At 58.2% G+C, this 22,176-nt stretch overlaps 1 protein-coding gene across 1 annotated transcript in view; it reads left to right on the top strand.

The window, feature by feature from the left end:
* SLC9A1 (solute carrier family 9 member A1) overlaps positions 1-17,146 on the top strand; it is a 31,544-nt gene extending 14,398 nt beyond the window's left edge. Inside the window, exons 2-12 of the mRNA XM_040588151.1 lie at positions 8,159-8,619; positions 10,344-10,594; positions 11,069-11,286; positions 11,665-11,867; positions 12,119-12,208; positions 12,606-12,676; positions 13,146-13,319; positions 13,454-13,568; positions 13,975-14,076; positions 14,408-14,480; positions 15,259-17,146. Of these exons, the coding sequence (XP_040444085.1) occupies positions 8,159-8,619; positions 10,344-10,594; positions 11,069-11,286; positions 11,665-11,867; positions 12,119-12,208; positions 12,606-12,676; positions 13,146-13,319; positions 13,454-13,568; positions 13,975-14,076; positions 14,408-14,480; positions 15,259-15,581 (2,081 nt within the window). The 3' untranslated portion in view covers positions 15,582-17,146. The remainder of the gene's footprint in view (positions 1-8,158; positions 8,620-10,343; positions 10,595-11,068; positions 11,287-11,664; positions 11,868-12,118; positions 12,209-12,605; positions 12,677-13,145; positions 13,320-13,453; positions 13,569-13,974; positions 14,077-14,407; positions 14,481-15,258) is intronic.
* Positions 17,147-22,176: the final 5,030 nt, after the last annotated feature.

Genomic DNA, 22,176 nt, shown 5'->3' with positions numbered 1-22,176 from the left:
AAGCAGGCAGGGTCCAGGCAGGTCACCTTCTCATGCAGGCTTGCCTCGCTGTAGGCGTTAGGGCTGAATACATGAGATTGAGTGAGCTAGAGGTTGTACCAGGCAGCTCCCGGTCTCCTATCACAGGAAACTCTTTCCATTTGCCCCCGGTTTGTTTGCAGTATGGGGGGAAGAGAGGGAAAACAAGGAGCAATTCAGCAACTGCAAGGTGGGACCCAGCTGTTTAAGCAAAGTCTGTAGGCAAAGGGGACGGTAATGTCACACCGAGAGAAAATAAAACCGTACCTTCAGCAACTAGCAACGGATCTTAATGGCTATTGACTGCAGCGACGTGACTTGTAGGGGTGTTGTGTGCAATCCAGCTCAGAACTGAGGTCTGGGAGTTGGTCACGATCACAGCCAGGCAGTGCTGGGAACCTTGCCTTAGGTGGACGGACCTTGTGGGGACCCAGGGATGCTCGTGGATTTTAACCTGAGTCCTGAGCATCAGGCTGGTTACAGCCCCCTGCCCCTGGGTGGCTGTGGTGCAGAAGAGTGATCCCCGAAATTAGAGCTGGATGTCTTACTTTTCCCTTCCTTCCCTGTGCTTGCTTTGCACACCAAGCCCAGAGCAAGGTTTGGGTGAGTGCCGGCTGTGCGGCCCGTGTGGTATCTGCATTAACTCAGTGAGTCACAAAAAGCAGTATAAATTAATTACCTTCCTGGTTCTTGGCTTTTCTTCGTAATTAGCGGCATGAAAATAATGAGGCTTGAATGAAACATTTGGTTTGATCTGGAGGAAATTGTTTTGCTTAAGAGCTCTTTCTGTACCTGTATCTTTAAAAAAAATCCACCAAATTCTAACCAGAAAATGTCATTTTGGGGTAAAAAAGCAAAGCTTTTCCATTTTGGACATTGAGGCCGCTGGATGCTTCTCTAAAGGTTGCCCCAACTAACTCAAATTACTGAAATCAGTCCGAAGAGAGCTGCGGGAGAGCACTCGGGAGACCTGGACCTGCATTAAAACCCTGCCTGCTCTGTGGTAAAGCAGAAAAGAGTTTGATGAAGCCAAAGGTGCGGCAGGGCCCCACATGTGCTGTCCCAGTGGAGCGGCTGCTGGAGCGAGCTGCGTTTGGGCTCGGTGGGGCTGGAGGTTCAGGGCAGGTGGTGACGTTGGAGCTTGTGAGACGCAATGGATGTAATTTAAGTATTGTGGTTTTACCACCTCCCCTTGCAGGGTGACATGAGCCATGGCCTCGCTCTATTTTTAGGTGTAAATCACCAGCTATTTAATTCCTTTCTAGCAAGTTCAATTTTCATCCCCTTCCCTCGAGACTTCCCCATTACATCTGCTACCTGTGCCAGTGCTGGGTGCAGGCAGCTCTCCTGCACGCCCTTCCCCAGGCTTCTCACTCCCTGTCTTTGCAGGCAGGTCGATGGATTTGGCTCCGTTTTACAAGGGAGACTGCACAGCAGGGCTGAGACGTGCTTCCAGCCGCTATGAGACATCCCACAAGGGTTGTGCTGGAGGCCACCAGCAATGGGCAAAGCCTGGCTGATCTTTGGGCAGCTGCAGAAGTGGCTGATGGTCAGGCAGGGAAAGAGAGAAATCTAGCACCTTTTTTAGGAGGAAGGGGGATAAATGGAGAGAAGCTGTAGCCAAAATTTGGGAGCCTGAGATAGATTTTCCCCTGGGACCTGGTTGGAAAACATTCTGTTCCTGCGTCACCATCCTTACAGAGCTTTAACCCTGCTGGGGCTTAGCGCCACATCCTTGACCCTCTACCACCCCAAAACGCAGAGCATGAAAGCCAGGTCACAGTGGTCTCAGTGCTTTGCAGACCCTGGAGCCCAGTCCCAGCCCTCCTCCTTGCCCCACTGTTTCTGGTAAGCAGAGAAAGAAGGGGGTGGTGCTGGGTAATGGCTTTGCAGATGACTAGTCCCCACGGCTGGTGACACATCAGTGACTTTGTAGCTCATCCACCAAAGCATCCATGTGTCAGGGTTCTCCGTGGTCCCCGTGTCACACGGGAGCATGGGAGGGTGTCCACACCTGCCCACATCCCTTGCCACCAGGTCGGTGGGTTTGCTGATGACACAGGGCTGCTGCATCTCTGTATGGCCCACCTGGACCCTGCCAGACTGGTATCCTAAAGGGTTAAAGTGGCCTTTGGAGGGGCCCTGGTGCAGCTGAGATAGCACGTTTCCTTCAGCCAGTGCTCTCTGCAGTGTCCTTCAGAAGGGCAGCCCTTCTGAGCATGCCTGCTCCCCCTCGCCACCTCCTTCCCGGACCCTGTGCCTTCTCCCAGGGCTTTTCCAGCACGGCAGCATGCTATGCACCCAAGCCACGCAGCTGCTCAGTCCTACCCTGCAGCCCAAACAAGCACCCGTGGGTCTCTAGGGCTGCAACGAGCATCACCCAGGGGGCTTCACCACCCCCTTGCCCAGACTAACCCCCCCACCTACCTCCTTTCAGAAAAAATCATCCAGGGGGTGGAAGAGCTATCTAATCCCTGGTTAATAATTGTGTAATTTCTCTCTCGGGGCTGCCGCCTGCCTGCTGGAGCCTGCAGCTGCTCTAATAAACTTGTGAAGCCTGGGAGGATGGGGTGTTTTTGTAACCGTTCTCGTTTCTTGTGCCTCCTCTTAGCTAACAGGCTCTTCCTGGAAGCAGCCTGGCTTTCCTGCAATGTTCCCCATGCGTGGGCGCTTGGGAAGCCAGGGTGAAGCTGCAGGAGCATCCCGCTTAACCGTAAACGTGCCAAGCCCTTCCAGCCACACCACGTGCTCCCCTCCCTCCTTCCTCTCCCTGTTTATCAGGCTCCAGCTCAAACACCAAGTGTGTTTTCTTCCTTCTTCCTTCATATTTCTTTTACTCCTGTGAAAGGAGGGGATGTTAACCCCAGCCAAATTCAACCTGCAGCTTTGGGAGGATGTGATGGCTGGTGGCAATCCCAGCTGTGGGGACTGGCTCGTGGGGACCAGTGCATGGCAACTCTGAGGCCTGGGGGTTCCCGTAGTCCCCAGGGCTGACACTACCTCATGGTGCAAGTTACCTCCAGCATTGACATTATATATATGTATTTTTATATAGGTGTATATATAAACAATATTTTAATTTTTTAAATATTTTTTTATTATTATTGCCTCTTAACACCAGTATTTTTCAGGGCCATGGAGATTGCAAGGACTCTTACAGCTCCAAATCCAGCAATGTCCCCAGAGTGGGAGATATAGCTGTCTCCCAGACCTGGCCTGGAGCAGGGAAATGCGTGAAGGTTTTGCCTCCTTTCTTCCATCATGTGTTCTTTTGAAGTGTTTGATTAAAACGTTTCTTCCACACTGCTTTGAGAGAGGTCTTTAAAATTAGGGGAGTGCTGCCAGAGCTCTGACTAAGCCTGACTTTGGTCCCATGCCATATGGAGTTGTATTGCAGCGACCAAAGTGATGGGAAGGGAAAGAAGTCCTGCATGGGTGGGACAGGCAAATGCCACCAGGCGGGGAGGGAGGGGACCGTATAGATGCTGTAGGACACAGAGCCTGTGGTCCTCAGAGCTTTCTGTTGTGGGATGAGGCTGGGCTGAGCAAAGGGGAATGTTCCTTGCTCCCTTTTGCAGTAGGTTCCCAGTACTGGAGCCACCTCAAGAGCTGCTGTTGGTTTGAGAGCTACAAATCATCCCCTTCTGGCTTTGAGGAAGGGTTTCCAAATTGCTGTGAGCAGCTCGGGGCATGTAGATCACCTCTACTTTATCTGCAGCGCAGGAAGCATCGCCTCAGGCAAATGCTGCTGTGGGGACCCAGCTCATTTTGCCAGCAGCTGTCCCCCGGGGTGGGAGTGCTGGGTGTGGGTTGGGTGCCCAGCACCCTGCCCTCCATGTTTCTTTCCTCCTTATCCCTTCAGGCTCTTCCCACCCAGGCTGAGAATGGAAATAGATCAGATATGGTGGCTTTTGAGTCATTAAGCAGTGAAGGAGCAAATGCTGCTGGATGGAGCTTATGTAACGCCAGGCACAGCATCCGGCCCATGCGCCAGGGCTGCGGTAACCCAGATACAGCCGAGGAAGGAAAAAACCACACGTAGGTCAGAGTCTTTCCCAAGCTGTTTGGTCGGGAGTAAATATTTACATGGCACTGCATCTGATAGCAGCCAGGGCCTTGAGAAGAGCAGCCTGGCTCCCCCTTGGTAGGGTGGGAACAAACCTTTCGCAGCTGAAATGGGAACCCTTGTGTTTGCTGGGGCGAGGACCGGGCCTTGCAAAATCTGGAGACTGAACATGGCTCGCAGTGCTGGGGCCGTGCTCGGGTGTCTTCGTTCAGCTTCCACAGCCTCCAAAATACAAGCTTGTTTTATGGACAGGGGGGAGAAATAATCTGCCTTGCTGCACAATCCAACAGACACCGGTGGTTCTTGCACCGCTGAAGTTAGTGGAGGAGAATTCCTGGTGGCCTGCACTTGGGTAGAAATGGCCCTGTGCAAATGTGCTGACCCCAAAATGAAGACAACTGGTGATCAGAAACTGCAGAGTAAAATTTTGCAGCACAGGCATCACCTTGCAACAGCTTTCCTTGTCCAAAATGCCTTTAATTTGGAGAATGATGATTTCCCCTTGTCCTTCAAGTGCTTAGGCTGCGGTTAAAATTGGAAAGCCGGTCCCCAGCTCCTTTCTGCCCTAAGCCAGGGAAGAGCTGACCACCAGTGGAGAGCGATCCCCGTGGTCGCTTTGCTGGGCACATGCAAGCCATGGTGCGCGATGTGGACGAGAAGCTGTTTTAACGGGAACTATTAACTTCTGGATTTCCTTTTCGTTGTTTGCTCAAGCTCTTGGGGTTGATGTTTACTCAACTTGTCTTGCTTTTAATAGTTTCGGTGGTGGTTGATGCTGTTGATAGGGGAACTGCTCCCATGGAGATTGTTTTCCAAGGGAAGAAGCTTGGGTGACTGTGTATGCCCCATGCTGGTGATTTGGGGGTTGTGGGTCACTCTCAGGGAAGTGGGGTCTCAAGGGGCTTCCCCCCTGGTGGCATTCAGGAAAACCAGCTGAAACCCAGTGGGTGTTTCTCCATGGGAAAAGCTGCTCCATGTGCTCGCCTGTCCACTCCTGCACATCTCTGCTTGTCCTCCAGACATGGATGTGCCAGAGACCAGCTGCCTCATCCCCTCTGCTTCCACATCATTTGTTTATTCAGGGTGTGCTGGCAGCAGCGTGCTGGGAGACTCGTATGCCTGGTGCAGGCGCTGCCTCTCAGTGACTGCTCCTTGCTTCTTAGGGAAGCGCTTCCCGTGCAGCTGGTGCAGCCCTCCCAACCAGAGGGACCTCTCAGGTGCTGTTTCCTGCCCTTCTGCTGCAGCAAGAAGTCCTTGCTGCTTAACAGAGGAAAACGAAGGAGCGCTGGGGGTCTTGCTGTGCCCCCCGTGCCTCCTGGCTCATCCTGGGTTTGTGCAGGCGGCAGAGGATTTGCAGCAACCACTGTGGTAGATGAGTTCCAGTTTCCAGCAGGGTCACCACATCTGGGGACAGGTGGGTGGCAGCAGTAGGTACCTGAGCAGGCAAGCAGCACAGCTACCTGCTCTGCAAATAACCTTTTACCAAAGCGACCTTGAACAGGAGCCTGGGGGTTATTAAAGTTGTTTTTAATCGGTAGTTGTATTGGTATTATGGCTATTATCAAAAATTATTACCCTTCCCGCTGCCCCCAGATGCATTCATGGCCAGGCATCTTCATCACCCAGCATCCTGCTGCAACATCCCTCTTCCTCTGGGAGAGAAATTCAGGCACAGAGCTGGGATCAGACCTGTTTGCCCCTGCCTGGCATCACCCCTGTGGCGAGAGCATTTCTTTCTATTAGTCACCTGCACCCCGAAGTGGGATGCTGGCCTGGCACTCAGAGCAGGATCCCAGCAGGATCCCAGCAACAGATTGGTACCAATGAGCTTTCCAGTGCTCTAAAAATACTGAGCGGAGAAAGCAGGGAGCAAAAAATGCCTGAGATTCAGTGAAATCAAAGGCATAATTAAAATGCAGCCCGTGTGAGTGTATTTTTAGGGCCTTACAAAAAGGCTCTAAAACATTGAATTCACATCAGCACGCGAATGTTCCAGTTTGATGGGATCCTGGGGCCTGTGGGGAAGAAGTGAGAGATGCTTAATTGTCAGTGTTTGTGTTTTATTCATGATTGAACGTACTTAGCAAGCGAAAACTGATTTGCTGCAGGCTTCTTGCTGCTTGTGTGGCTTTAAACCTTATTCTGGCCGGGGCTGGCATATGCTGAGACGGGCAATTGCCCGGTGTGCTGGAAGGGCCGGTTGTTCACGGTGTTTGCATGAGCTGTGCCTGGAAAAGGAATTCTCCCCTCCCCTCCCATGGAGAGGTCCCCACCAGGGCTACCTTGTGGTGCTCAGCACTTGTCTGGGCTCCGGGGGGATCAGAGACAGAAGAAAAATCCTGTGGGGGTAAATCAGGAACTGCATCCAGACCAGGAGGCCCCTAAATGCAGGTGGCTGGACATTGGGAGAGTACTGGGAGAAAGCTCAGACGCTTCCCATCTCCTCCTGGCTTCCCCTCATGCCCGAACCTGAAGGCCACAGAGCAATTTGCTCAGAGATCGGTGCTGCTGCCACAAAGGCAACGTAGAACCCAGACTCCTTCCCACATCACTCCAGCACCCGAGACCCCACAGAGCTGCCTGGGCACTGCTGGAACGGTGCAGCTGGACCTGCATGGAGCCTTGGGTGTGATGAACCCTCCGGCCTCTGCAGTGCTGGGCTGGCCCATGCCGAAGCCAGCGCCAGCAGCTCATGTAGCAATTTGAGGTCTAGTCCTGCCCTTGGGGACCTGTGTGTGGCCGTGGCTGGTCGCTGACTCACTGCCCATCCTTAAGGAGGGATTGTGAAAGCAGCTGCTTCTCCCATTGGAGCTGGATTCATCTGGCACCTTCCCCACTCAGCTGCGCAGGTGGAGGAGGGATGAGCTGGCACCACGGCACAGATGTGGTCCCTGCAGGCTTGCCGGGGACGGTGGGGCTCACTGCAGCACAGAGCAGCTCTGGATCATCAGGGGGATGGTGGCTCGTTAGGGAGGAGGGGGGGTTAATCTGTTGTGAAACGATGTGCAGATGGCACAGCTGCCCGGCCGGAAGGAACAGAGGAACATGGGATGCCAAGGAAGAGTTCCTTATTTTAAACAGCTTCCCTTGCCAGGGAACAAATGTGCCTCATTTCAAAATAATAATTATAAAGCCTGGGAGAGGATCCAGGGAACCCAAAATCCTTCTGTGGGTATCAGTGCGATGGCTGAAGTGCTGCTTTGGTTGGCATCGTGCTGCCTGCCTGACCTGGCAAGCAGATGCTCGTGTTGCTGAGGCCGTGGGGTGTTTGGTGGATGGATGTCATCCCAGTGGGTCAGGGCTGGCTCGAAGATCTGCATTTGGGGTTGTGCTGTGATTCAAAAAGGGGAAAGAGTTCCCTCTAGCCTTGCACCCCAAGGAATGGCCCTGCACTGTGAGGATATGTCCTGTCCCTGGCCCTACCTGCGGGGAAGGCAGGCATTGCTGCAACTGGCCGTAGGAAACCTCCCAGCTTGCTCCTGTAGCTGCAGGAAGGGGAACAAGGAGCCGTTCCAATTGCATCCTCAAACCTGCTGAGCACCAGCTCCCCTCCCTGTCCCCTGCGTCAGGGGCACCTGGGGACAGGCACTGCGCTGCTGCCTCCTGCCAGCGCCTGGCACGCTGGCTGTATGGCACTCGGTGGGCAGGCTGCTGTCTGACAGGAGGTAAATGCCAGTGCCTACGTGCGCCTGGGATTAGTAGCTGCGATGGAAGAGCTGGAGCCAGCAACAGCTTGGGTTGTGAGAACCGCCCGTGCTGCACATGGCTGTCGCGGCAGCCTGGGGGTCCACTGAGAGACCTTGGGGTGCCCAGAGGGAGGCTGCTGAATGTTGAACTGGGACTCGCTGTGATTTTCTGGCCTGAAATGAAGCAATGCCAGGGTATGTGGGTCTGGTGAAGCTGCAGTTTTCACTTTACAGCTTAGGGAGGAAAGGGGTTAGAAGGAGAAACTGAGGCACAGTAAGAGTGCAGGGAGGACTGGGAGCCGGTCCCTGATGCCTGCAGGTGTGTCCCCCTGCGGAGGGCACCCTACAGGCTCATTGCCAACGTGTCTTGCTCTCTCCTTCTCTCCAGGCTTCCATGTGATCCCTTCAGTGTCCAACATCGTTCCAGAGAGCTGCCTGCTCATTGTGGTGGGCCTTCTGGTTGGGGGGCTCATCAAAGGCGTGGGTGAAAAGCCCCCCATCCTCAAGTCGGACATCTTTTTCCTCTTCCTCCTTCCACCCATCATTTTGGATGCTGGCTATTTCCTCCCCTTGCGCCAATTCACCGAGAACCTGGGCACCATCCTCATCTTCGCCGTGGTGGGGACGCTCTGGAACGCCTTCTTCTTGGGTGGTCTGATGTACGCTGTGTGCCAGCTTGGTGGCCCTGGCCTGAACCACATTGGCCTCCTGGCCAACCTGCTTTTCGGCAGCATCATCTCGGCCGTGGACCCCGTGGCTGTGCTGGCTGTCTTTGAGGAGATCCACATCAACGAGCTGCTCCACATCTTGGTTTTTGGGGAGTCCCTGCTTAACGATGCTGTCACAGTTGTAAGTGGATAAGGGGTGTCTGCCAAGGGGATGAGGTTTGCTTTGATGAAATACTCTGGGTGGTGGCACCGGGATTGGTAGCTATCAATCAAGCCCTGCGGGCAGAACCATAGACTGGGCTATTGCAAGGTGCCAGGTGCCTCCTGCCAGCTGAGCTGCAGCAGCTCTGCTTGCTCCTAACCTTTTGTTGGTGCAAAGCTAAATATAGCAGCTTAAAACACCGCAAAGGTGGATTAAGGTGAAGTGTTTTACTTGGCAGTTTGGGGAGACCAAAAGCAAGTTCCCAGCCAGCTACCACCACTCGGTGAAGAGCAGGACTGTTCTGGCACCTTGGTCTCTTGGGAATCTGCTCTCCTGGGTGAAATTGCTGCCTGCTGCCGTGCTCAAGCCTGTCCTACCAGGGGAAACGAGCAGGAGCACAGAGGGGCTGGGTCAGGCAGCACTGCTATGTAGCTGCTGCTCCCTCCTCCTTCCTCATGTGGTCTTCCTTGCTGTCCTCCAGCTACAGCACCGAGGAGGTGGGAGGGCAGGTCATGGACAGCCATGGCAAGGGGGCAGCTGTGGGGGCTGTGGCCAGGCTGGCATCCCACCTGGGTCATCTCTCAGCCCCAGTCTCTGAGCAGCAACTTTGCAGGGACCTTTGGCAGGTTGGGGCCAGGCCACCTCCTCTGAGGTCATGCCATTTCCAAAGGACATCTGTGTCCAGGTGCTGGCTTGGCTGTCAGCGTGGCATTCTCCTCTCTGCAGAGCTGGCCTCTAAATTTACCTCTAACCCACTGCTTTTTCCTGGCTCTTCTCCCATATCCCAGCTGTCTACTTTGGAGCTGGCCACTCAGCATGCTGCTGACGAGGTTCCTGGTGGTGAGGAACATGCTGTCCCACCACAGGGCTTTTCCCAGGCACATCTTCCCCCTTTTGACCAGAAGGGGCTGCCTGCAGGGTCCGTGTCCCTGCTCGCATCCCTGGGGAATTCTCTTGCATTCTGCTGTTACGTCTGTCCCTGCCCGTGTCCCAGGACCCAGCCCTGGCAGGCAGGAGCTGGCACCTTGCCCTCTCACTGCTTGCAAGCGCTGCCATCCCTGCAGGGTGCCCTAAAGCCCATTTCTCATCCTGTGTCAGTTCTGGTTTAAAATCTCACCAATAAATACGTCTGGGGGTGGGAGAAGGCGATGCAGCCTGGGGTGGGGTCCTCCTGCGAGGTTGTCCTCTTAGCTACAAAGCTGCATTAAGGGTTTGGGCTGTTCTCTGGGCTGAGCTGGGCAGATGTTGGCTTTTGTCTCCATGTCCCCCAGCCTGGATCTGTCCTGACGTGCTCGTTGGGTAACAGGAACGGTCTCTGGCTGGTTCAGCCCTTGACCAAAGCCCCTCCTGGGGCAGTGGTCAAGGCTGTGTTGAAGAAGAAACACGAATGTGTCCCAGACACATCTGCGATGGCACCATGTCCCTGTGAGCCACAGAGGACAGAGAGCTGGTCCCTATGGGTCTGTGTCTTGCACAGCAAAGCACCACCAGCTTTTTTTTTTGGCACGAGGCTTGGTCAAGCACAGGACCCAGATCAGGGTCCCCCAGCAGTGGCACACCTCATCTCAGATGTGCCGTGCTGGGTACCTGCCTGGCTCCCTTTGCTGCTGCTCTCCCAAGGAAAGTCCTCGTGCAGATCTCTGAGGCGAGGCTGTCTCTTGTCAGCAGAGCAGTTTGAACCCCCTCTCCCTTCTTCCTCTCAGGTCCTCTACCACCTCTTTGAGGAGTTTGCCAACTTCGAGCAGGTGACCATTATTGATATCATCCTCGGCTTCCTCAGCTTCTTCGTGGTATCGCTGGGCGGTGTCTTCGTGGGTGTCATTTACGGGGTGATTGCTGCCTTCACGTCCCGCTTCACCTCCCACATCCGAGTCATCGAGCCCCTCTTCGTCTTTCTCTACAGCTACATGGCATATCTCTCTGCTGAGCTCTTCCACCTCTCCGGCATCATGGCGTGAGTTGGGCATGGGTGGGATGAAATGCCCTCCTGTCCCCAGGACCATGTGGAGGATTTACTCTGGTGTAACCACAGCCCTCTGGCTATCCCAGCATGGCCAGTACATGCCCAGTGAAGGCCAGAGGTGTGTTTGGGCTGGGATAGGTAGACGGGCAGATGAGGGAAGTGACTCTCTTGAGTTGTCCCACAGATCCCGGTCACTGTCAGCTCATTGCCCGTTCTCCTGGGCACACAGTAGCAAGCAGGGCCTGCTGAGCACTGAAGATGACATGGTTTTGTGCTGCCTGGCTCTGATGCTCACTCCTGCCCTGCCAGGGGGAAGGAGAAACCTGGTGTTGCCTTCTTTGGAGACCTTGTGTCTCACAAGCCCTGTCCTGCTCGGGGTTTTGTTATAAGAGCACAAAACACTGCTGCAGGGCCAGGGGTTGGAGCTGTCCCCATGGCTGCTGAGTGCCCCAACCTTGCTCCTAGGCTCATCGCCTCTGGCGTGGTCATGCGGCCCTATGTGGAAGCCAACATCTCCCACAAGTCCCACACCACCATCAAGTATTTCCTCAAGATGTGGAGCAGTGTGAGTGAGACCCTCATCTTCATCTTCCTGGGTGTCTCCACTGTGGCTGGCCACCACTACTGGAACTGGACCTTCGTCATCAGCACGCTGCTCTTCTGCCTCATCGCAAGAGTTTTAGGTAAGGGTGTCAGTGTGGTGGCAAAGTCCTTGGGGACAGTCCTGGGTGACAGGCAACTCTCAGGGCCATGAGGAAGGCCCAAGTTTGCCTTGCTGGGGAGACTGGAGTTGACTGGGTGGCACTGCTCCATCACGGACATCAACCTTGCTGGTGGTTGGCTTTGTGGGGACCTGGGGATGAGGCCACATTTGTGCTAGAGGTGGGGTTGAAGCTGGTCAGAGGTGTTGGGGTGAGCGATGGGACAGCACCCACCTGGACCCATGTCCCCAAGGGTGTGACACTGTGCTGGGCCGCAAAGTGGGCTGCTGGGGGGTCTCTTTGGGGCTGGAGGGCATCCTTCACTGGCCACTCACATGAGGCCCTGCCCCACTCCCCCAGGCGTCCTGGTCCTCACCTGGTTCATCAACAAGTTCCGAATTGTGAAGCTGACGCCGAAGGACCAGTTCATCATCGCCTATGGGGGCCTGCGGGGAGCCATCGCCTTCTCCCTCTGTTACCTCCTGGACTATAAGCATTTTGGCATGAGGGACATGTTCCTCACAGCCATCATCACGGTCATCTTCTTCACAGTTTTTGTGCAGGTTTGTGGCACGCAGGTGTGGTTTCAGAGGGAAAGGGGGTTATTCAGTGAGCCGCATGTGTGTATGGAGGGTGAGGAGCACGTCCCCAGCCTCCATCCCTGACCTTGTCACTGTCCCCCTGCTCCAAAAGCTCTTGAAGCTGCCGAGTGACACCGGCAGTGTGGAGTCCCACGGTTTGGCTGTGCTGAGCCCATCCCACTCCCACCAGTGTGCCTCGGGGAGAGGTCTAACCCACCCTCCTCATTCCCTAGGGCATGACCATCCGGCCCTTGGTGGACCTGCTGGCCGTGAAGAAGAAGCAAGAGACAAAACGCTCCATCAACGAAGAGATCCACACGCAGGTAACCCGCTGCACCCGGCCGGCCTTTCCCTCGCGCTTCTCTTCACCGCCTTAGCCCTCTTCTCTGCTTCTGCCACCTCCACCGCTGTAACCAGGCGGGTTTACAGAGCGGGAGCTGCCCCTAAATCACTGCCCAAGGTAAGGGGGGACGGAGCGAGGGCTCACCCCGTCTGTGTCGTCCAGTGCCCGCTCCGACCCAGACCTCCCCTGTGCCTGGTAGAGCAGCAGCCCGGTTGTGTAGGGCCGTGCTGCCCACCTGAGGCCCATCCTGGACCCACAGCCCTGGTTTTGCCCCCCCCCCTGAGTGCCCTCACCCCTGTGTCAGCGTGGGTGTCTGGGTGGGGAGAGGGTGGGCAACAGCCCTGCGAGTTGCCCATGCCTCGGACCTTCCCTTCCAGTTCCTGGATCACCTTCTGACAGGGATTGAGGATATCTGTGGTCACTACGGGCATCACCACTGGAAGGACAAGTGAGTGTGGAGGTTTGGTGACTTGGGGGATCTGTGGGAGAGATGGGGAAGGGTTTTGAATCACCACCCGGCAGGTTTCTCAGCCCTGTGCTGGGTTTTTCCCTGGGCTGTAATACCTACACACACATTCCCCTTGATGAGCTACGGCCCTGGCTTGGGTGCCAGTGGGGCCGCAGGGCTGCGGCCCTTCGCCCCGCCACTCACAGCATGTCCACAGCAGTGTGGGAGCTGCCCATGGCCGGTCCCTGCAAGAGCTCGGGACCAGCCGTTGTGGGTGTGAGCAGGTGCTGGGTGTTTTGGAAGCTGCCTGGTTTGGGAGGGAGTCGGGGAAGCCTGGCCTGACCTGCACTGATGGGAGCTGAAGCATCTTCTGCTGGGTTGGGCCAGGGATGGGGAGCGGGGAGTGGGTGCTGGGGCAGGGGGAGGTCTGATGTGTCGCTGCTCCTCCTTTCCCTATGTTCTCGGGAAGGCTGAATCGTTTCAACAAGAAGTACGTGAAGAAGTGCCTGATTGCAGGGGAGCGGTCCAAAGAGCCCCAGCTCATCGCTTTCTATCACAAGATGGAGATGAAGCAAGCAATCGAGCTGGTGGAGAGTGGGGGCATAGGCAAGATCCCCTCCGCTGTCTCCACTGTCTCCATCCAGTGAGTTCCCCAGCACTGGCCACCCTGTGCCTCTGACAGGCTGAGCACTCCCTGCTAGTGGCCACAGGGCAAACAGCTGTTTGGTCCTGCCGTGCCCATCGCAGTGTCACTCTGAATCCTGTCTGTCCATGCAGGAACATCAACCCCAAAACCCTCCCTGTGGAGCGCATCCTTCCGGCCCTGTCCAAGGACAAGGAGGAGGAGATCCGGAAAATCCTTCGCAACAACCTGCAGAAAACCAGGCAGAGGGTAAGGTGTCCCCTGGCACCGTGTGTGTCCCCTTTGCTTCCCTGGGAGTGGCCAGGACCATTTCTCACCAGAAACACCCAGAGCCTTTACCCCCAGAGGCCATGTCCCTTGTGTTCCATGTCCCCAGGAGGCTTTTCCTTCTGAGATGGTGCTGGGATGGTGCTGGGGGTGGGGGGGCTGCCTTGGTCAGTGGCTGAGCCCAGCATTTAAACCCTGGCTGGGCCAAGGTGGGTCAAGATCGGGCATCCCATGGTAGCACACGAGGGACAAGCCACCAGCTTACCTGGACATGGTCTGCCCACTGGTGGCTGTTTGATCCATCTCCAAGGGGCATGGTGCTGTGACCTTTCTTTGCCTTCCCCTGTATGTTATTTAACCCATCTCCTTTCTTGTGGCCTTTTCCCAGTTGCGATCCTACAATCGGCACACGCTTGTGGCTGACCCCTATGAGGAAGCCTGGAACCAGATGCTCCTGCGGAGACAGAAGGCCCGGCAGCTGGAACAGAAGGTGTCAAGGGGGTGCTGGAGCAGGGATGCTGCCACAGGCTGGGGAGGACGGGGGGCCAAGGGGGGCTTCCCAGCCCAGGAAGGACATCAGTGTCCTGCATGTGGAGGGGGCTGAGGTTCAGATGACAGTGGGTGACCCCAAGCTTTGGGAGTCCTCTGATTGCCCCAGGCTCTGAGCAAGTCCTTGCAGCATGGCTGGGAGGATGTGTATGTCCTCTACATCCTACTGCTGCTTATTCCTCATCCCTGTGGCCTGGGGTCAATGCCCTGCCTCCCCTTTCCCATTTACCCTGACCACTCCGATGGAGACGGTCCCTGTGCTCCAATTTCAGATGAACAACTACCTGACGGTGCCGGCTCACAAGCTCGATTCGCCCACCATGTCCCGGGCTCGCATAGGCTCAGGTAGGTAGGACTGAACTGCCGGGGGAGCCCCACTGCTGGCACCTTGCTGGGCATCACCAGCACCTTGGTGCTGAAACACTCAGAGGGGGTGTTGTCCTGCACCTCCTCAGCTCCTCTGCGGCCATCCAGCCCCGACGGCCCTCGTCCTGCTGCCCCGTGGCAATGCAGCCGAGTCCCAGGTGTTTGCTGTTCTCGAGCCCAAGCTCTGCCTGAGCAGAAGCGCCCAGTTTGCTCCCCAGCATGGTTCCCGCTGGGAAGTCACCTCAGCTGGTCAGCAGATCTGCCTGGAGCTCAGCTTGCTCCATCCACATTCCTGTCCGTGCCTCTCCCTGTCCTCTGCAGGGGAGAGGACCAGGAGTGCTCAGCCCCAGGACCTGCCCCGGACTCCCAGCTTCTCCATCCCACATTTGCTTTGCCAGTTTTGGTTCCCCTTGTCCTATGTGTCCTCTCCTGCTTTGGGGACAGTGTGGCGGGGTGTGACGCCGCTGCTGGCGCTTGCGGCGCCGGCGGTGGATCGGCAGAGGGCAGCTTTGCCCCTTGCAAACGGCGCGGTTGCACTGGGCTGACTGGGGCGGCTCCTGGTGGGATGTGGAAATCAGGGAAAGGAATTAAACAGCAGGCTTGGAAATCAGACAAGCCCAGGCATCCATCCCAGCCCCAAACGTCTGGGGTGCATTAGCTGGGGGTCCCTGAGATCCCCCTTCCCTTCCACAACTTACCCTGACCCAGTGTGTTTGTAACACCCTGAGACCTGCCTGACCCCTCTCTTCCTCCGCAGACCCACTGGCCTACGAACCCAAGGCGGACTCGGAGAACCTGCCCATCATCACCATCGACCCAGCCTCCCCGCAGTCCCCGGAGTCTGTGGACCTGATGAACGAGGAGCCCAAGGGCTGCGGTGGCCTTCCACCCTCGCCCGAGGAGGATGAGGAGGGGCTGGTGATGCGGGTGAAGGAGCCTTCCTCCCCGGGTACTGACGATGTCTTCACCCCGGGGACCGGTGACAGCCCCAGCAACCAACGGATGCTGCGATGCCTGAGCGACCCGGGGCCCCGGCCGGAGCCGGAGGAGGGGGAACCCTTCATCCCCAAGGGGCAGTAGCAGCTGGCACGCGCAGCCCCACGCGCCTCTGTATGGTTTCTCTCTTTCTTCATTTGTTCTTTCTTTGCTCTCCTTTTTGGTTTCAAACCTCTGTCACTACACACCGGGTTCAGGAAGGGGAGACTGTCCTGGGTGGACTGGGATTGCCAGGACAGCTCTGCCCAGCAAGCCCTGGGCTGGCCCCGAGGAGCAGGAAGGAGCCCCCAGGATGCGCCGGGCTCCTCGGCTGCCGTGGCCTGGGGGTGACGGACGATTTACTGCCCAGGACTGGGATTTGCAGGTGCCTCGCAGCCCCGCTGGGGCTTTCCAGGAGGCTGCCCACCCACTCAGGACCTGCGAGCGGCTCCACACAGGGTGGGCTCTGGCCAGGGAGCTGGGGGTGTCTGTGGAGGCTGCCCCATGGCACAGCTTCGCCTCTCCCCGGCTTGTGTTTTACCTTTCCCCTCGGCTTGCTTGGGAGTGGAGAAATGGGAAGACAGGAGCCAGACTGTGCCGGGACTGGCACACCCACCGCCTCACCTGGCACCCTCCCAGCGACCTCGGGTTGATGCCGCTGCTCCCTGCCTTGGCCGCTTCCCCCACGAGACCGGCTGCTGCCCGGGAACCTCTCCTCTGGCCCTGCATTTCATGCCAGGTCTTGTTAAATAAATATCCTATAGCCACGCAAGGGGGGAGCCGAGTGCCCCCTCGCTTTGAGCGGCCCCGCAAGCCTGGGCCTCTCCATCCCTCCTGGAATTGCTACCTGTCACCTGTCCCCATGGGGACCCTCTGCCAGCCTCGGCCCCTCGCCCCGTGCCTGCCCAGCAGTGTGGCAGCAGCACTGGCTGCTCCTTAACCAAAGACAGTGTCCGAGCCCCCTGGGCATGGGGAGAGGGTATGCGGGGGGGTGCATTTGGTACCTGGGGGCGGTATTTTTCTCTCCCTGCAACCAAGAGGAGCTGTGGAAGAGCCAGGGGCCAGCTCACCCAGCGTGGGGACACGCTGGGGCCAGGAGGTCGGCAGGAGGGGGACAGCTGGGGGTGTTGGGGGTCCTGAGTTTGGAAGGGCCCCTCTTTCCCCAAGGCTTGGCTGGGAGGGAGCGCTGGGTGTTTAGGTGACTTATAGCCCTCCCCGGGCTCAGGGGTGTCCTGCATCATGCTTGAGATTGTCACCTTGTGCCCCACATGCCACCTGGCTCCTACCACACGCCACCCCTCACCATGGGTGCTGCCTCTCCCGTGCCACGGGGTGCTCATCGCACCCTCCCCGGGGAGCCCGGGCTGCTTCCCCCTCCCCGCGCCGTGCCTTGCCACATGTTGTCTCTGCCCCGCTGCCTTGGTGGGCACCTGTCCCTGCGCCCACCCACTCCACGTCCCAACTGGGACCCCGGGGGACCAGTGTCCGCGTGGCTTCGTCACGCTGGGGCAAGAGCCCACGTTGCTGCCTGCGCCTGCCTGCCTGCCCTGCTCTGTCTCCAGGAGGAAAAAAGCAATGAAAATTCTCTTGTATAAAAAGGAAAAGAAACACATGTAAAGAGAATATTGGTTTTTATCATGAATATTCTAATAAATTAATGTTAATTTTTAGTGGGGGTTTTTCCGGCTGTTCAGGCTCCTACCCCTGCCACAGGGTCCTGGCTCTCCCGGCTGAATGAGGCGGCCGTGACACCTTGTCCCCATTGCTGTTGGGATGAGGACTGGCCCCTCGTGTTCCCACTGTGGCTTGGGGGGACGTGGAGCCCTGGCTGGGGGGGGCTTTTTAAGCCATTCCCAGCTTTGGTGAAGACGGAGGCTTGGCAGAACCCAGGCTCCTGCATCTCTGCCTGGGCTGCGCCAGCGTGGGGGTGTGCTGGGCTGTTTTTCTTGCTTTGCAGGAGGAGAAGGCAAAAGGCAGGTCCTTTGGGGGGGGGCATGGATCACCCTGTCACAGCCCCAAGGTGCCGGCTGGGTGTCGCGGCGCAGCTCTGCCCACCCCAACCCAGTGCATTGGCCCCGGCGAGGAAGGGGCAGGCGTCCCGCTGCTGTGCCAGGGCCGTGCCAGGGCCATGGGGGCGAATGGCTCTGTCCCCAGGGAAGGGGGCTCGGGGACATTTGAGCCTTGTCGGTTTATTCCTGCATTTCCACAGGAGCTGGGGCTGAAGCCGAGCCCTTGGAAAGGAGCTGGTTCCCACCAGCATCCCACAGCCAGAGAGAGGGAAGAGGCTCAAGGCAGTGCCTGGGTGAGGGGCTGCATCCCCACCCAAAAATCCCTCAGGAAAGACCCTCCCAGCTGCAGCAGCGCTTGAGCCTTCTCCCCCCCTGCCAACCCCCCCCCCCGCCCCAGGGCCAGGGGTGCCCGGGGCGGCTGAAGCTCCTCGCTTTGGGGCAGTTGCAATGGGAGCGTGTTTCATCGCTGCAAATTAAACCTCTGATCCAAGGAGGCCGTGAGTCACCGCCTCGCCATCCAGCAGGCACATCATCGCTGGCGTTGCTCATGTGCTTAAAATACCTGAAGCCCAGGGTCCCCCCATGGCCCCGGGCTGGGACTTGGCCTGGCCACCACACTGCAGAGGTACACGGGGTCCCTGGGCAGGATGAGGTGGCCAGGGATGTGGGGCAGGCGATGCCGTGGGGCCCGTGGCGGTGCTGGTTCGGTGGGTGCCATCCCTGCACCCCGTGCAGGGTTTGGGGTGGCTTGTCCCCAGGGCAGTGATGCCAGCGGGGGGACCCCAAAGCAGGAGGGTTTGGCAGGAATGGGCAAAGCTGGGCCATGGCTCCATCCTCACTGGAGGAGAGCGGCCCTTTCGCCATCCCAGCCGAAGGGGTGGGAGCACCGAGAGGTGCTGGCCGCAGCCCAGAAGCCGGGTGATGGCCACCCATCCCAGGCACGGAGGGGAAAGCAGGAGCATGCGGCAGCCCCAGGCTGCTGCCCGAGGATCTCACCTGCCCCACGTTCCAGCCAGTGTCACGTGCAGCCACCCTCTTGATTTCAGTCATACCTTTAATGTGAGAACTCACCAAACCGAGGCATTTCCAGGATATTCTTGTTTCTGTCTTAAAGGGTGAGTAACTTTTTTTAATGAGGGAGGACTCATGATCCCTCCAGGGATGGGCTGTCACTGCTGAGCAACTGCCAAAGCACACGCGGTGCTGAGGCTGGGGGCGTGGATGGGTCCTGGCATGTGCCCCTGGCCCCACAGTGCTGGCGGCGACGCCTTTTCCCCACGTGCAACCCCCCCATGCCCCCCCAGTGCCCAGCTCACCCCACCCCCTCCTAAAGCGTGTTGGGGCCATGGTGGTGGCACCAAAGACAGGGAAAACAGAGGGACCCTGAGCGGGATGACCCTGTCCCTGCACACGCATGTGCCAAGGTGTTTGTCCCCCTTCCCATAACCCCCACCCGTGGGGATGAAAGAGCTGCTGCCTCTGCAGCTGCGGGAAAGTGCCCCAGCCAGGGACGCTGGGCTCCCCTGTGCCTCAGTTTCCCTCCGCGTGGTGCAGCACGAAGCCTGGGCTTGCGGGGGGGGGGGGGGGGGGGGGGGGGCGGGGAGCGATGGCCCCATGGCCCCGCACCACTGCCTGGGCAGCAAGGACCGAGGCCACTTGGGAAAGGCCATGAAATCCCCGCCAGTGTCACCGGCTGCGGGCTCAGCAGCCACCCAAAGCGGAGCTCCTGGCCAGCCCCCCGGCTTTCCCAAGAGGACCATGAGCGGGGCGGCCAGCACAGCGATGCCGAGCAGCTGGCGGGCAATGGGGCAGGACATGCCGGAGCTGCCACCACCCACAGCCATACTCAGGTGTCACCTGGGGCCCAAAAACCCAAAGCAAAGTGATGAGCTGCATTCCCTACCAGGCTCAGATCAGTGGCATTGAGACGGGTCATCCCTTGCCACCACTTTAAAAGCACAAGTTATGCCGTACAGAACAGTATGTGGTGTCACCGGGAAGCCACCAAGCCTGGCAGGTTACTGTTCATCCCACAGGGGGACTGGGGGACAGGGATGTCCCCAGGCGATGACACTCCAGGCAGCTTCATGGGGGCAGCTCAGTCCCTGCCCCATCTGGCATCACATCGGTGCTGTGTCCCCCTCCCTGTGCCCCAGCAGTGCTGTGTGTCCCCCACACTCCCTGGGCAGCATTTTGCAGCAGCCAGGGGAGGTGACAGGTGCCATTCCCCAGCTCTGTGTCACTCGCAGTAATAACACCCTGCGCTCCTTTTCATCTCAGGGCCTCCAAGGTGGCCCTCACTGGGGCGAGAGCGTCCCAGCGTCATCACTTATCACTAGTTCCAGGAGGCAGCTGGGGATGTAGTGGAGTCTGGGGGTACCGGATGGTGACACGGGGACCCTGGGCTGGGAGCAGAGTGACACCCCTTGTGCTGGGCAGTGAAGGCGGGTGCTCACCATGCAGCCGTGCCAAATTCAACCCTGCTGTGGCCAGCATGGGGAAACCGCCTCTTTGGGCAACTGTGGGCACTCAGGGATACGGAGGCAGCTGATGGCACTGCCCTGGGGATACGGGTGCCCCAGCCATGAGGGTGCAGGGACACAAACACAGTGGTGGCACCTCTGGGACGGGCTGTGTGGGAGCAAGCGGGGCTGGATGGTGGATGTGAGCAGTGTTTGCCGAGGAAGGGTTTGGGCATGGCCACGGAGAAGGGCTCCTCCTCCTAAACCCACAGCAGGCAGGGGGATGGCAGCGTGTGCATGGGGACGGTGGCATGGTGTGGGGACAACAGCACATGTGCGTGGGACAGCTGGCACCTGCATGGAGGTGGTGACATGTATGCACGGGGACACGAGCAAATGCACGGGGACAGCTGGTATCTGCATGGGGACAGCTCGTGTCAGTGTGGGGACAGCTGGTGTGTGTGCATGGGGCAGCCCGGGCATGCACAGAGGTGGCTGGTACATGCATGGGACAGCTGCCTTGTGCATGGGGACTGCCGCCATGGGCACAGGGACAGGCGGTGTGTGCACAGGGACAGCCTGGGACACTGCTGGCGTGTGCACGGTGGTGATGCTGGGGGCAGCTGCTGCGGGAGCAGGCAGGAGGAATGCCCTCACCCTGATGGGGAGCATTGCTGCTCCCCCGGGGCGATGCTGGGTGACGTTGGTGGCTCTGGGAGAAGGGCTTGGTCCCTCCTGCTTGCTCGGAGAGCTGGCACACACCCTGCTTAATGGTGGGTGGGACGGAGCCAGTCCCACGCGGGTCAGGGAGTCCCCGAGGTCTCTCTTCACCTCCAGGTTGTGCTTTCACCCCCTGCCCCGCTCCCCCAGCTCCTCCAGCCCTTTTTCCCCCAACTCCCCTGCTGAGCAGCCCGTGATGGGCGCTCAGAGCTGCAAAAGGTCCCCAACACCCCGGGGGGCTCTGTTTGGATGGCGAGGCTCCACCTGTGCCCCTCATCCACCCTCCTGGCAGCCCCTGCCCCTCTGCATGCCTCTGGCAGTGGGGTGCCCAGTTCCTCCCCACGCACATGCTGGGCCACGTCCCGGTTCTGTCCCAGGTGATTTCACAGTGGGGCGAAGCCAGTGTCCCCAGAGCAGAACCAAGATGCTGCCAGCCCCAGCTCCATGGGGTAAGTGGGAATCGCTGAGCCCCTGTCCCCCCAGCCCCTGGCCAACCCCACAACCCCAGAGGGGCTTTGCAACCCTTGTACCATCACCCGGGAGGCAGGTTCCGCCCGTGTTTCACCCCAAGATGGTGATTATTCTTTAATTGCCAACAAAACAAACGAACAAAGCCCAGGTTGGCCCTGGCTGAGCTGGAAGGAAACAACCTCGATGCCATTCTCAGCCCTGCGTTCGCCGGCGGCGGCTTTTTGGGATAATCGTTTGGTGATGGATGTCAAGGAGCAGCTCAGCCAGTCCGGCTGGAGCGCGTCAGCTTTTTTTAATGGGCCGATGTTTTCTCTGGAACCCTCAGTACGCCTGTCCCTCTTGGCCCAGGCAGCGCTGGTGTCTATCTCCCAGCTTGTCACCACGCCACCGGCTCAGCCCCCCAGGATCTGCAGTGCCTTGCTCAGCCCATCGGCTCTGTGGCCACATCCTGCCCCACTGCCCAGGGGTGTCGCAGCTGGTGGGGTCCCCCAAACCGCTCTGCCCATGGGGTGCTCAGCACCCGGGCAGCCCTTCCTCCTGCACCCAAACCTATCCTGGTCAGACCCCCAGGATGGGCTAACGGGGTCGATCCTGATTCCTAAAGCCATTTGGCCTCTTTTAGTGTCTTAGGAAACTCGTCCTGATCCAGCTCTTTTGCTGACAGGATCAAAGGAGTTTTGCAACAGGAGGCAGCTGCCTGATTTTTTATCACAGTCCTTGGAAAACCACTTGCCGGCAAGAAATCACTCCTCTCCTCCTGCGCCCTGATGTGGAGCCTCGTAGGGAGTAACCAGGAGCAGCATTTAATCGCGACAGAGATGCCCAACAGAGCTACACAACGATGCCGGCAGGAGCCAGAGAGCAAAACGCTGTGGCACAAGGAGCGTCCCCAAGCAGAGGCCCTGGCAGAGGGGGCTCCAGCCCCCCAGGGGCACCGCTCTGGCTGTCGCTGCATCATGGGGTAGGGAGGATTCCAGGGGGGACCAGGGCTTGGGGCACCCCCTTGCCTTGTCTCCCCTCCAGCCCCAGCTGGGATGC

The sequence above is a fragment of the Falco naumanni genome, chromosome 3 (assembly GCF_017639655.2).
Source record: "Falco naumanni isolate bFalNau1 chromosome 3, bFalNau1.pat, whole genome shotgun sequence".
Classification (NCBI taxonomy): Eukaryota; Metazoa; Chordata; class Aves; order Falconiformes; family Falconidae; genus Falco; species Falco naumanni.
Note: the sequence above shows the minus strand (reverse complement) of the source record. Positions and strands in the feature narration are given on the sequence as shown.